This window comes from Palaemon carinicauda, chromosome 9 (genome assembly GCF_036898095.1).
Source record: "Palaemon carinicauda isolate YSFRI2023 chromosome 9, ASM3689809v2, whole genome shotgun sequence".
Lineage (NCBI taxonomy): Eukaryota > Metazoa > Arthropoda > Malacostraca > Decapoda > Palaemonidae > Palaemon > Palaemon carinicauda.
The window spans coordinates 119250003-119266186 of record NC_090733.1 but is presented as its reverse complement, the minus strand read 5'-3'; the positions used below and the strand labels follow the sequence as shown (position 1 = coordinate 119266186).

At 39.3% G+C, this 16184-nt stretch overlaps 1 protein-coding gene across 4 annotated transcripts in view; it reads right to left on the bottom strand.

Annotated features, from left to right (window-relative positions):
* The window catches only part of LOC137646851 (cilia- and flagella-associated protein 20), a 29590-nt gene extending 13952 nt beyond the window's left edge, over positions 1 to 15638 (bottom strand). The window contains exon 1 of one of the 4 annotated variants that reach the window (XM_068379925.1): positions 15617 to 15638. In XM_068379925.1, the coding sequence (XP_068236026.1) occupies positions 15617 to 15622 (6 nt within the window). In that variant the 5' untranslated portion in view covers positions 15623 to 15638. Of the gene's footprint in view, positions 1 to 7359; positions 7555 to 8456; positions 8499 to 12498; positions 12544 to 15616 lie in introns of those variants that run through there. The other 3 variants (XM_068379923.1, XM_068379924.1, XM_068379922.1) reach the window with 3 other exon arrangements.
* Positions 15639 to 16184: the final 546 nt, after the last annotated feature.

The window sequence follows — 16184 nt, the reverse complement described above, 5'->3', positions numbered from 1 at the left end:
GCATCCACATGAACTGCTGCAGGGTCTGGAACAGGGGAACAGTACAGCGGAAGTCTCTTGGTTATGGAGGTGGCAAACAGATCTATGGTAGGTTGACCCCACAAGGTCCAAAGTCTGTTGCACACACTCTTGTGGAGGGTCCATTCCGTGGGAATGACCTGATTCCTTCTGCTTAGGCGATCTGCTGAGACGTTCATATCGCCCTGAATGAACCTCGTGACCAGAGTGAGGTTTAGACCTCTTGACCAAATGAGGAGGTCCCTTGCGATCTCGTATAGGCTCCTCGAATGGGTCCCTCCTTGCTTGGAGATGTAAGCCAAGGCTGTGGTATTGTCTGAGTTCGCCTCCACCACTTTGCCTAGCAGGAGGGACTTGAAGTTCAACAGGGCTAAATGAACTGCTAGTAGCTCCTTGCCGTTGATGTGGAGTAATCCCTGTTCTTCGTTCCACGTTCCCGAGCATTCCCGTCCGTTCAAGGTCGCACCCCAGCCCGAGTCCGATGCATCTGAGAAGAGATGAAGATTGGGGGTCTGAATAGCCAACGATAGACCCTCCCTGAGAAGGAGGTTGTGCTTCCACCACAGGAGAGTGGTCTTCATCTCTTGGGTGATTGGGATAGAGACTGCTTCGAGAGTCGAACCCTTGTCCCAATGAGCTGCAAGATGGAATTGAAGAGGGCGGAGGTGGAGTCTCCCTAGCTCGACGAACAGGGCCAGTGATGAAAGGGTCCCTGTGAGACTCATCCACTGTCTCACCGAACAACTGCTCCTCTTCAGCATGCTCATGATGCACTCTAGGGCTTGGCTTATCCTGGGGGCCGATGGAAAAGCCCGAAAATCCTGACTCCGAATCTCCATTCCCAGGTACACAATGGATTGGGAGGGAATGAGTTGAGACTTTTCTATGTTGACTAATAGACCCAGTTCTCTGATTAAGTCTAAAGTCCAATTGAGATTCTCCAGACAGCGACGACTCGTGGAGGCTCTCAACAGCCAGTCGTCTAAGTAGAGGGAGGCTCTGATGTCCGATAAGTGTAGGAATTTTGCTATATTCCTCATCAGATGAGTAAAGACCATAGGAGCTGTGCTTAGGCCAAAACACAGGGCTTGGAACTGGTAGACAACCTTTCCAAAAACGAATCTCAGGAAAGGTTGGGAGTCTGGATGAATAGGAACGTGAAAGTAGGCATCTTTCAAGTCCAACGAGACCATCCAGTCCTCCTGCCTGACCGCTGCTAAGACCGACTTCGTCGTCTCCATCGTGAACGTCTTCTTGGTGACATACGCGTTGAGCGCGCTGACGTCCAGCACCGGTCTCCAACCTCCTGTCTTCTTGGCCACAAGAAAGAGACGGTTGTAGAAGCCCGGGGATTGATGGTCCCGGACTATAACCACTGCCTTCTTCTGCACAAGTAGCGACACCTCCTGGTGCAATGCTAGCCTCTTGTCCTCTTCTTTGTAGTTGGGAGAGAGGTTGATGGGCGATGTGGTCAGAGGTGGTTTGAGGCAGAATGGAATCCTGTAACCGTTCCTCAGCCAACTGACAGACTGGGCGTCTGCACCTCTCTTCTCCCAGGCTCGCCAGAAGATCTTGAGTCTGGCTCCTACTGCTGTCTGGAGATGCGGAGAGTCAGTTTTTTCCTTTAGATGTGCTGGAGCCTTTCCTGGACTTGCTCCTGTAAGAGTCTGGACGGGAGCTTCCTCGGCTGGGGGCTCTACCACGAAAGGGCGGAATGAACCTCGTAGCAGGGGTATCAGCCACTGGGGAGCGATAAGTCTTGGGGACTGAGGTAGCAACCTTAGACTTACGAGCCGATGAGGCTACAAGATCGTGTGTGTCCTTTTGTATCAGGGCAGCAGACAAGTCCTTAACCAGCTCTTCGGGGAAGAGGAACTTCGAGAGCGGAGCAAAAAGGAGTTGTGACCTTTGGCAAGGTGTAATGCTGGAGGAAAGGAAGGTACACAGCTGTTCCCTTTTCTTCAAAACCCCTGATACAAACATCGACGCAAGCTCACCAGATCCATCCCTAATGGCCTTATCCATGCAGGACATTAATAGCATGGCAGAATCCTTGTCCGCAGGAGAGGTTTTCTTGCTGAGGGCCCCCAGGCACCAGTCAAGAAAGTTGAACATCTCAAATGCTCTAAACAGTCCTTTCAGTAAGTGATCAAGGTCTGAGAAGGTCCAGCAAACCTTAGAGCGCCTCATTGCAGTTCTCCGAGGCGAGTCTACCAGACTTGAGAAGTCAGCCTGGGCAGAGGCAGGTACTCCCAAGCCTGGTGCTTCTCCTGTGGCATACCAAACGCTCGCTTTCGAAGTGAGCTTAGTCGGCGGGAACATGAAAGAAGTTTTGCCAAGGTGTTGCTTAGTCTGCAGCCACTCCCCTAAGATCCTTAATGCTCTCTTAGAGGACCTTGCTAGGACTAGCTTAGTATAGGAGGACTTAGCTTGTTGTATGCCCAGCGAAAACTCAGATGGCGGAGAGCGGGGAATAGCAGAGACAAAGTGGTCTGGATAAACCTCCCTAAGCAGAGCCAAGACCTTACGAAAGTCAATAGACTGTGGAGAAGGCTTGGATTCATCCACGTCTGACGAGGGATCCAGGTGTGCCTCCTCATCATCAGACGCCTCACCACCAGAGTGAAGTGAAGATATCGGACAAGAATGCTGAACAGCAGAGTCAGAACGAGTAGGAACAATATTAGTGGTTTCCTCTTCAAGTAACTGTTGAGGGAGAACCTGAGGCTCAGACTGCAAAGGCTGAATAAAAGACGAAGCAGAAGGAAGGCGCATGGGTGGAGGAGGCTGACTCCTAGCATGAGTGGTTGAACCCAAGGGTTGCGCTTGCTGAGCGGTTGGTGGAAGCGGAGTAGCAAGTTCCTGTTCCTGTGGTGTGAGCGGAGCGTGATGAGGTTGAGGCTGCGCAGAACAAGGTAAATGTCTCGCAAGCTGAGGCTCCTGAGACGCAAGGCCAAGGTGTAGTGGAGCTTGCCTTGTGGATGGTTGAGCTCGCTGCAGCGAGAGCTGAGGAGACTGACTCATGGACGGGAGAGGTTGTTGTACCTCAACCGAGTGTTGCACCACTGGTGGAGCAGCAAGGGGAGGCGGAGGAAGAGAGGTATAATCCTCCTGATCCCATAGCAAAGGTTGCCTTAAAGAAGGCGGAGGCTGAACACCACTGGGAACAGCAAACTCAGACCGTGGCTCAACATCGTACGCCTGGCAGGTGGTACTGCGATCAGGCGGAGCAAGCGCAGGCGGAGCGAGCGCAGGCGGAGCGAGCGCAGGCGGAGGGAGTGTAGGCGGAGGCGCAACACTCTCAGCCCGACACTCACGCATCAAGTCCGAAAGCTGTGCTTGCATGGACTGTAGTAGAGTCCACTTAGGGTCGGCAGAAACTACAGTAGGCTGAGGTAAAGCCTTAACAGTCGAGCTCTGTTGTGGCAGAACCTTACTCCTCTTGGGCGGAGTGCAGTCGACAGATGACTGAGGCGAGTCAGAGCTGAGCCAATGACTGCAACCTGGCTGAGCACTCGCGGACTGGACTCTGCGTTTAAGTGGTCTCGAGACCTGAGACCAACGTTTCTTCCCTGACAGATGATCAGCGGACGAGAAAAAGACGGGCTCAATCGTCTGCAGGTGGGAGTGACGGTCTTTGGAAGACACGCCCGCAACCACCGAGGATACTTCTGTGCGCCTAACAAGGCCTGCCGAACCCTTATGCCCTTCGACATTGCTTCTCCCCTGGGCTTGGGAGCTTGCAAGAGGTCCCGGACTGGGAGGACGACTGGCTCGCACAGAAGTATCCTCACGCACCACACTGGCACTGACACTAGCACTTGGCACTGCACTGACACTAGCACTCGTCACAGCACTGGCACTAATTCCACCCACTGCACTCTTGACCTTAAGTTCCTTGACTTCGGCCATCAGAGACTTATGGTCACTTACCACTGACTCTACTTTATCGCCTAAGGCCTGAATAGCACGCAAAACAACAGACATATCAGGCGGAGGGCAAACAGTAGGTTCGGGGGTAGCCACTACAGGGGTAGGAAAAGGTAGGGGATCATGAGGTGAGGAAAAAAGTGAAGAGTGAGAAGAACTCCTCCTAACTCTACCTCTCTCTAACTTAGATGAATATTTTAAAAGACGGACAAATTCCAGTTCCGAAAGTCCGGCGCATTCCTCACATCGATTTTCTAACTGACAGGGCCTGTCCCTACAGTCAGAACAAGCGGTGTGAGGATCTACCGAGGCCTTCGGAATACGCCTATTGCAAGACCTACATCGTCTATGGGAGGGGGCTTGCGAAATGTCAGACATCTTGAATCCAAAGAGTTAGCCAAAGGGGTTTCCAAAATCAAGCAAAAGATCGTTAACCGTTAATCAGGACTATATAAAAGCTATCTAGCTAATATAAGAAGGTTTCCAGTAAAGCGACAGCCGAAATCTGAGAGAATACTTCACCAATTAGCCGTGAACAAACTCGAAGATCATAAGCGTATCCCAGAACGTCTTGCCGGAAGCACGACAGAGGAATAATTGAGGAGGTGTCAACAAGAAGTACTTGAGTACCTGGCCACAGGTGGCGCTGGTAAGTACACCCCCTTCTAGTATTGTGATAGCTGGCGTATCCCTCCATAGAATTCTGTCGGGCAACGGAGTTGACAGCTACATGATTATCGGGTAAGTTTAATATTGAAAATTACAGTACATGGTTTCATTATAGAACAGTGCAACATAAGTTAGGATATGGCAATTCGCATAACTGAATAGAGCTTTGCAAAGACAATATTCTAATTCCCTTATACTACTGGCAGAAACCTCTACAGGTATTAACAAAGTTACAGATTTTAATAAAATATTCCAATTTCCCTCCTTTTGTCATCTTAGCACAGAGCACATGAGTCTTCTTCCACCAGATAGTTCAGAAAAAACTGATAGGTGGTGCTTCTGTAGCAAGTTACTTATTTTCAAAAGAATAAAAGGCCTAACATTTCATTTCATACTAAACTTCTTGGTTATTTGTTTTCAATATTGGAATAGATAATGTAATTACACCTCTTATTTTATTTATGATGTTAATATTGAAAGGTTAGGGTAGAAACGTGTGTTTGATATACATACAGTATTTAGTCATTTAGTCTGATAATAGAACCCGGAAGCCAAGTCCATGTTCTAACAGAGGGTGGAGCCGTAAGCTACAACTCGGCCCTTTGTTAAGTTTGTATAATTGAACTAAGAAATAAATTTGATCATTATTGTACTGTAACACCAAAACACTTGCTCAAGGGGCTAAAGCATGTAATGAAACATGTTCCGCTTGCCAGAACATAGGAACAACGAGATAATATTAAAGTGCAGGCAAAGTGAACTACAGCAGAGCAACAACCAATGAAACCAAGTGAAAAATTATATAAATAAAATAACACTAAAACACTAGCCCACATGGCTAACGCGCTTGCCAGGATATAGGAACAATGAGATAATGTTTATCTGTGAGCGATGCAAGCTATGGCAGAACTAAAACCAATGAATAATTATAGTTAATTTTGAATACCAACATACAGGTAAATACACTCAACTAAGTAAGGAGGTACAGGTATTTGTAGTTGGATGAACAGAGCTACAAATGAATCAATAGAAAATGAAATTGAGAAATCTCGTTTTCCATGCTTTGGGAAATCCTGACAAACAAAAGCGGGGCTGTTTTGATCGTGTTCCATTACTTCTACTGGGTTCTGATTATGGTAACTTTTTTTTTTTATTATGATGGCTGATTTTTCCTGATAATGACTGGCAGTTCAAAAAAGCTAATCTAATTATCATACAATTACAGTAGACTGGTACACAGTACATTTTAAGGTGTTATGAACGTAATAGATAAGAATACCTAGGGAAAAACCCGAGTTTTTCAGAAAGGGTAGTCAAACCACAATAACTAAAATATAATGGATTTCCACCAGGAATCACTAACAAAAACATTAAAAACACCTCAAAATACACTTAATAACAATCTTATTTCCTACAAACAACTTATTGCACTGTTCTATAATTCTACCCATTAGTGTAAAGTTTGGCAGTTTTATTTTACATTAATACAATTTTCCCAAAACAATTTTAATCAGCATATTTCAATAAATCATTGCTAGTAGATTTGTTTAAACCCCCAACCATGAATTGCTGGGTAATAATAACTTAAGTAATCAAATTCTAAGACTGTATAATTGATAATTAATGCCGAAATATTAGCTCACACACTAACGTGTGTAGAGAAACTTATGTTCTGTTTGCAGAACATAGAAGCAATGAGATAATGTTTAATCGCGAGCGAAGCGAGCATACGACACAACAAAAAATAATAAATCAGTAGCTCAATTAAGTAAGGAGATATTTGTAAAATGATGAAAACTGCTACGAACAACTCAATAGAAAATGGGATGAAAAACCACGTTTTCTATATACCCGGAAGTCCTTGCGAACAAAAGCTCCAATGTTTTGACTATTTCACCACTACTAATTAATTATTCATTAGTTACTTTTTTATTAAAATGACTGGTAGAAACAACAAAGTTTGAAAAAAAGTTAATTTAGATATCATACTATTCAACTGGTACACAGTATATTCTAAGGTGCTTAGAACGTAATTGACGACGATACCTAGTGCAAAGCAATAGCTTCTCAATTATGAATACACCAAAACTAAAAAACTATGGATTTGCGACCGGAATCAGAATAAAAAATATTCAAAACATCATAAAACACTCAAGATAAGTATTATTTCCTACAAACCATTTATTGTACTGTCCTATAATTTCACCAAAAGGTATAGTTTGACAGTAAGAAAACAGATTATTAAATTGTGCTTTAATGAATATTAATGCTGACTGAGAAACCAAGTATTACCTTTGCACACCAACATGAATTTGCACTGGGTAACACTTACCCTTGCACTGCCATAGCTAAACTTTAACCGAGTTTAACTAGTTTGCTGTAGTTTTTCTCGTCAAAAACCTTAATTCACTAAAATAATGGCGTAGACGGTAGGCTATGGTAGCTTGGGATATTACTCTAGTAATATAGAAAAAACAACCAATAAATTTTAATGCTGTTACTGTTATATTTTATTTTTTCCTTTCCTCATTGGCTATTTTCCCTTTTGGAGCCCCTGGGCTTATAACATTCTGCTTTTCCAACTAGGGTTGTAGCTTATCAATTAATAATAGTAATAACAATATTAATAATAACTGAAACAGAATTTATAACGAAAGGCTACACATAGGCTATGCTGGAGGTACACTGAAATAGGTAAGGGTAACGTCACCAATAGGCATGCTTAACACCCATCTACTGTACCTTTTTATCCCATATCTGTAGAGGTTTACTGCCAATACTATAAAGAATTGACAGAAACCCACTTTGGAATGTATTTTTGAACATTCTCTAGAAAAATTCGTAACAAACTATAGCTGCTCAGATTTGCCTGGACACTCGGATGCAAACACGATACCTTGACGACATGGAATGTGTTGCTACGAGGAGACCCTTTTGTTTACATCTTATCCTCCTGGTTTTGAGGACAATTGGTATTAACTCATTTCCTGAAAATTGGGTTGGATTATTATTATTATTATTATTATTATTATTATTATTATTATTATCATTATTATTATTATTATTATTATTATTATTATTATTATTATTATTATTATTATCTAAGCTACAACCCTTGTTGGAAAAGCATGATGCTATGGGGAAAGAGTTACCCCTGCACCAATTAAATTACACTGGGTGCCGGTAAAGGCGAGAATTGAATACAAGCTACTCTTTACTAACGTTTAAGATACTGAACCAAAATATCTAAAAGAATGCCTGAACAAACTAGAACTAGAAACAAATGTTAACATAAGACACATGAGTGACAAACATAGGCTCTCTGAACCAAGAACAAATTGTAAATTTGGTGAAAGGGCTTTTAGCTACTGTGCGCCTAGACATTATAATAAACTGCCAACAGAAATGAAGGACCTACAGGGAGCAATTGAATTTGAGAAGAAACTAAAGACATTACTTTTCACAAGATCGTATGATTTGGAAGATGCTGCAATCAAAGAATTGTATAAGTTATAATGAAAATGTTTCGTTAGATGATTGACATGGACCCGCCCGAGAAGTAGGCTAGTTCACTCGACTTCAGTGGGGGGTTGGATTTAAACCCAAAACAAGTAAAGCAAGTATAAGCTCAAGGGCTCCAACAAGGAAAAAATAGCCCAGTGAGGAAAGGAAATAAATAAACTATATGAGAAGTAATGAGCAACTAAAATAAAATACGTTAAGAATAGTGACAACATCAAAATGGACCTTTCATATATAACTTATTAATCATGGAACATTTTTCATAGCCCAAATATTTATTTAAATTTTCTCAAAATTTACCAATTTATCATACCTACACTTTTTACTATTTCGAACATTCTCATTCCTCAAATACTGTTTAATCCATTATGAAATGTTGGCTATCATTTTCTTTTTGTCCTCCTTTATAATATAATTTTGAGCATCTATGATTGATGGTACTTTGTTGTGCTAAAAAAAAAAAAAAAAAAAAAAAAAAAAAAAAAAAAAAAAAAAAAAAAAAAAAAAAAAAAAACGTTGGCTTGGAGCAGCACTAGAACGCTCAGCGCTTATCCCAAACACCCTAACTCTATGCCGAGGCTTGGAATTTCAAGTGTTGAGTGCCTTTGAAAGAGAATATTAATCTGGTCGTCCATTGATATTTCATCAAACCAATAACTGTAGTAAGCAACTACAGTATATAGGTTCAATTGCAAAGATAACCCTCCCCCTCTGAATAAAGTATGGAAAGCCAAATAAGTTTTATCAAGTTACAGAATGGGTAAAATTATAGAACAACATAGAACTACTTTTCATACAGTAAAAAATGAGTTTTCAATGAATTTGACCTTTATTTCCACCTCAAATAAACTATTTTCCCGTTATCCACCCATTTCCCGACAAACACAAGTAGGAACCTTGGACTTGTGTGTGTGAAAACCGGAAAAAGGCGTGATTATCGAACACTTTCAAGATTTGTAAAAGGCCACATAACCTAACAAACCCACCTAACCGAACCCAGTAGTTCCAAGGTCATAGACCTAGCCTGGGGCCTTGGTTCCCCTTCCCAGGTCACAGACCTAGCCCGGGGCGCCAAGTACCATGGACCCACCTTCCCAGGTCACATACCTAATGTTTTCAGAGGAATAGGATACCCATATTTTGTGTGATTTTTTATGGACTTATAATGCGTCACAGAGAATAGTGTATAGAGAAGATAAGGTTAGTTTTATTGTTTATCGATTCGCCAGTAAATTTCTAACTCTCAAAACCCCTAGTTCCCACTGGGTGATCCCTATTTCCGTAGAGTACGTTAGGGTATATCTTATCAATTATTTATTTGCAACGGAAATAAATGTAATTTTCAAAGAAAATGGATTTTCTTATTTAATAAAACCGCATTCATTTATTAGTAAAGCTTGTTTCAATGTTTTACTATAACAATATCACAGAATGTAAGAAATAGGAAGACTAATCCAAGAAATGTGAAAATAAAAACCGAACAGACTGAATCAAAGCAGAGTAATGGTGGAACCCATCACAGCCAAGGGATGGAATCATGGGATGTCTATGTTCGGCGCGATATTGGAATCTGCACCGATTCCGGATATGGTTGCGCGATATTAGAATTTTAACCGTGCAGCAAAGTTAGAATATGCAGTGTTGGGTTCCAGAGAGTGATGCCCCTTTGCCCTATACATACCCACAAGCAGACAAAATACGTCAAGTACCTGCCAATCGGTTTGCTGTCACGACTATGGCCAGTTAAGTATTATTGTATTACCTTGCGTGTGTATGACTAAGTAGGCTTACAGGCATAACAACTTCTATTTGTGTTAGATCTACCGGAATCCAGACATGGATGCTTCCTCTTCGTATGTCTTCTTACCGTTGGCTAAGATAAATTATAAGATGATGGAAAGGCCTTTTTTGTCTTCGTTGGTGATTTCAATGCTCACATTGGAGTGACTAAATTCTGTTTCTCCTACTGATCACCGTGACTTGAAAAGCTTTGGACTTTGCCTGTGAAACAGGCTGTGAGCAAATCATAAGTGAAGCTACCCACAGATCTGGTAACTGCTCTTATACACCGAGTCCCCTGGCTTTATAACAAGTATGGTTCTCTAATTGGGACATCTGATCATGCCCTGATTTCATTAATAAAGTTATCTGTTATTTTGTGCAAGTTAGCAAGAAGGGGAGCTTTTAGCACTTGTTGGAGAATTGGTATTGTTACTCCACTATGTAAATGTGTTTATGGTCGCTCAAATCCAAATAATTACTGCCCAATTTTTTGTAACTCCCCCATTATCTAAAGTTTTTGAAAGTCTTTTGGTAAAACGTCCTAATAGGTTTGCTGAAAGTAATCGTCTGTTCCATAGTTTGCAATTTGGTTCTTGTAAAGGCTTTGGAGGAGGTGATGCCCTTCTTACAATCTCCAATGCTGTACAGAAATCCCTGGTTGTGATCAGGAAATTCGTATGATTGGCCTTGATTTTAGTGTTGCCTTTGACCGTGTTAATCATGAGGCCCTTGTTTTCAAACTCAAACAGTTGGGAATGGGTGGGTTGTATCTTATTATTATTATTATTATTATTATTATTATTATTATTATTATTATTATTATTATTATTACTTGCTAAGCTACAATCCTAGTTGGAAAAGCAGAATGTTATAATCCCAAGGGCCCCAGCAGAGAAAATAGCCCAGTGAGGAAAGGAAACAGAAAAATAAAATATCTTAAGACCAGTATTGAACTTTTGGTAAATATAAGATACTTTAATTTCTAGCCAAATACATGAACCATATTTTTTTCCTACTCGCTATCTTGTGTTTAAAGCATTTCTGACCATGATTAGGCCTATATGGGCAAACCACCCGTTTATGAGTTTTTCGACCCCCTTATATAAAGACAATTATGGACCCCAGTGGGAAACCGGGGTTTTTTGGTGATGGGAGAAATGTCATAAACGAGTGATTTGCAGCAATAATAATGGTCAGAAATGCAAATTAAGCACAAGATAACCAGTTGGAAAAATATATGGTTCATGTAAGTGGCTGGAAACAGGCCAAAACGTGATTATTTATTAGTTTTGAGATCTATAAAAGGGTACAGAACCTAACAAACCCACCTAACCTAACCTAGTAGTTCCCAGGTCACAACCTCTAACCGGGGGGCTTCAGACCCATTTCCCAGGTCGCAAGCCCCCCGACTCCCCTTCCCAGGTCACAACCGTTAGCCGGACTCCCATTCCCAGGTCACAAACTAAAAGTAAATCACAAATAAATCCTTACATTATGATAAAGTAAATAACAAATAAATCCTTTCATTGTGAATTTTATTTTTTTCTTGGCATTCTTTACAGAAACTTTGCAGTAGAAATGTGCTGGTCTTCCCGAAAAATTAAGTCAGAATAGGACCTTTGAGCCGTTATTTCGCGGTTATTTTCTAAATTTCACATGAGTAACAATAGCCGACATAAATAAAATTACACTAAATTTCGAAATAGATTGATGCATTATTTTTCTTTCTGCAGTGGACAAATAACGATTGATGATGATGATTATATGTATGTATGTATGATTGATTAATTGATTTAAAGTTTTCAGGTATGCATGTATGTATATATATATATATATATATATATATATATATATATATATATATATATATATATATAATATATATATATATATATATATATATATATATATATATATATATATATATATATATATATATATATATATATATATATATACACACACACAAATTCCATGGTATGGATAGGGAAAGAGTAGTTCAAAATGCCCTTTTTTATTATTCCCAACGTTTCGTGATTCTTAATCACATTGTCCAGGGCTAAAAATAAAACATATACAAAAGAATTAAGAAACAGTTAAATGTTTTATTTTTAGCCCTGGACAATGTGATTAAGAATCACGAAACGTTGGGAATAATAAAAAAGGACATTTCGAACTACTCTTTCCCTATCCATACCATGAAATTTGTGTTCATTACTGGCTGTTGCTGCCTTCACCGAAGATATATATATATATATATATATATATATATATATATATATATATATATATATATATATATATATATATATGTGTGTGTGTGTGTGTGTGTGTGTGTGTGTGTGTGTGTGTGTGTGTGTGTGTGTGTGTGTGTGTGTGTGTGTAAAACGGCAGCTATCAAATCTTGTCACGGACAAGGCATGAATGAAAACGACACATTTGACAAGCATCTTAAAGTTGGCTACAAAATCAAAAATATCTACCATACATTGGGTCTCAATTAGCATTCCATGATACCAAGTTACTTATTGATTCAGTGACTGATATGAATCAGTAACTGAATTGCACGATACTTACCGAGTACAATGAGGAATTATCCAAAATCATCATTACCTATTCTCGTTGCCGGTTGATTGTACGTAATGCTGCTTTGCTGTAATCAAAACTCCATTATTCATTCTCCCTTTATTGAAGACGTAATAAGAGATGCGGTTGTTGTTTTTGTTGTTGTTTCTCATGTGGTTTCATCATAAAACATGGAGCTTCGGCATCATTAATATTGCATTGCACTAATGATTCAAGCAAGCTCGATCAGACGTGACTGAAATTTTATTTAGGTAGTTACTATCAAATAAGGTTAGGTTTTATAATTCGAGAGAGAGAGAGAGAGAGAGAGAGAGAGAGAGAGAGAGAGAGAGAGAGAGAGAGAGAGAGAGAGAGAGAGAATATTAGTTTGCTACATGTGTCAACACTGAGAGGTTCACGAGTACAGTAATGCGTTTATTCCTATCAGCAACCAGCCTTGTTGCATAATCGACATGAATATTGATATGATAATGTACCTTTGCACGTTGCATACCAATGTAATAACATGGGATTTACTCTGACTTATGTTTCCTCTTTTTTTTTTCCAACAAACATCAAAGGGAACTTAAGTTTCAGAGTAGATGTTAACGACACTACTAGAACAGAGGCTATGTTTAGTAAATGAGCGATGCAGAATAATAACATTAAATCAAAATGAAAGTTTACTATGGAAATTATTCCACTGAAGCCCATATTCTTCCTTATTAACGTTGATCTTTCATATTACATTTAGTCCTAAGTATAACTTTCAGTTTATGAACAACTGGAATTGATGGTTATGATGTTATAGATGGTAAATAACTTTCTGTGAGACGTCATTGGTATCAATATACAATTCTGGAAATACCGATGGTCCCAGTTATTATTATTATTATTATTATTATTATTATTATTATTATTATTATTATTATTGTTATTATTATTATTATTATTATTATTATTATTATTATTATTAAATGAAAATTGTTTTTTGATATACAAGACCACTGATCGCTATCAAAGTATTAAGCACTAACTTTTAATTCATTTTACAATATCTCTCAGCTTACACGAGAGAGAGAGAGAGAGAGAGAGAGAGAGAGAGAGAGAGAGAGAGAGAGAGAGAGAGAGAGAGAGAGAGATGATTTAGACTTGCCCAATGATATGAAAGTGATGATGCAAGTCAGTATAAGTCCGGATAAATCGTCTACGTTCTCTTTATAAGTTTCCAATTGAAATATAGATAATGTTATCCTTACAAACATATGCGCGAGCTATCAGTGTTGTTGAATGTATTGCCTTGTACGAAAAGATTCATTTGTACCAGATATGCAGTCTACATGGGACTAGTGAGACAAAGGATTGTTATTTTGTTTTTAATGTAGTGCCCGGTGGGACTACTGTACTGAATGATACACCCTAGGGGTCCTTGCTTGGCCCAGAATCGGAATAAACAAGAAAAGAAAATAACGGACATGCCAGTGGGAAAAAATAGCTTTGATAAGAACGTCAGAAACTGTGCGAACACGCACTGAAATAAATACTTCTTTGTAGAGTCAGAAATATGTATATGTTTAGAAAATATACGTCTAGATAGAGAAGATAGAATATCATGCTAAGATTATTAGGAAAAACTGCTTATATTCAAATAATAAGATATTTGTGCCTATTCATCTTTTTACTGTTTTCTCAATAAGACGTGAAGTTTGGAAAAACAAACCCTACACATACTATATTTATCATCATCTCCTACGCCTTTTGACGCAAAGGGTCTCTGTTAGATTTCGCCAGTCGTCTCTGTCTTGAGCTTTTAATTGAATACTTCTCCATTCATCATCTACTTCGCGCTTTATAGTCCTAAGCCATGTAGGCCTCGGTCTTCCAATTCTTCTAGTGCCTTGTGGAGCCCAGTTAAACGTTTGGTGAACTAATCTCTCTTGGGGAGTGCTAAGAGCATGCCCAAAACATCTCCATCTACCCCTCATCATGATCTCATCCACATATGGTCCTCGAGTAATCTCTCTTATAGTTTCATTTCTAATCCTGTCCTGCCATTTAACTCCCAATATATATATATATATATATATATATATATATATATATATATATATATATATATATATATATATATATATATATATATATGTGTGTGTGTGTGTGTGTGTGTGTGTGTGTGTGTGTGTGTGTATTAAAACTTAAACCTTGATATAACCTTAAAACGAGATTGATCATTGTCAAGACCATTCTATTTTTTAATGATAAACTTGAACATAATGTCTCGTTTTTTTTTTTCAAGGCAAGTCGATGAAGCTTCTTAGGACACGTCCGCCCAAAGTCTTAGGAAATAGCCAACTCGAAAAAAAATATAATTTGGTTAGTTTTCTTACGTAAGACAAGGTCGATTTATCAAATCCCAGTGTTGGATGCTCCATATAAAGTTTTTCATCTTGAATATCAATTTCTTGCCTCGATTTTTTACCTCTAGAGAACAACACAATTAAACGAATCAAGCCTTAATCATTGTTCAATGCGGTTGGTTTTTAGATATATGTAAAACGCACAAACATAAAAACGTTCGACGCTACGAGTTTTTTCCCGCGAACAACCGTTCGGTCTAGCCGTTTTTTATGCTTGATCTGTGGGGGTAAATATATACCAAAGACCTCGAAATCGATCATGATAATGACATTGTATTTTAATAGCTGACGTCGAGTGCCTTTGACATTGAGATGTTGCTACGTGAGGGACAGAAGGTGTTGTTTTCTTCCTCAAGATAAAAAACAAATGGTAATCGATATTTTAAATAAGTTGCTGGTGCTTGCATTAAGGAAGGAGCAGGGATATAACTTAATGTTTTATATATAAATTTAGAAAAGAAATAGCATAGGTTAATTGTATAAAAGATAATAATAGCAATAGCAACAATAACTACATCAACTACGACTTCCAACTCTACTATAATTTAAAGAAATAAATGAATAAAAAAAATAAATGAATGAATGCATTTTAGAAGCGCACATAATGACACAGTTCGTAAGTGAACTACTATAATATGAACAAACTGAACATTTAGACACGAATAGTAAGTAGAAAAGCTTTCTGAGAAAAACCATTGTGCAGGAATGCTCACCCACATGTGGCACTTTAAGCCGTATATTATAGAATGGGTTGAAATGTATCAGGGTCCCCTGCCACTATCACATCTCAAAATTGACACGGATTAGTGTGTGTGTGTGTGTGTGTGTGTGTGTGTGTGTGTGTGTGTGTGTCGGTTAGCTTCCCTGAAACGCGAAGGTTTTATGCATTGGTGTGATTTTTAGGCTTTAATTCCTGTCTACTCTACATTATGCCTCGCACGGATGACTTGAAGTTCTTCACAGGTCTTTGGATATAGGCCTATTGTTTTTTTTTCTTTTTCTTTTAACATTAACATATGATACACTTCGCACAGTTGCATGGCTCCTAGCTGTCATTCAATTGCTTTGCTTCTCTCCAGTTTTCGTTCCTCATTCAAGAGGAATAGGCTACCAAGACCCTCAGCCTAGGTTTACCCAAGATTTAGAGTATACCTAGACCGTGGGACACCACACACAAACACACTCGCGCATAAGAGGCGGAAAGGAAGAAAAAATAAAGATGGGTCAAATAAATATAAACGGAAATGGAATAAAAAATCTAAATACATAACCTGAGAATGC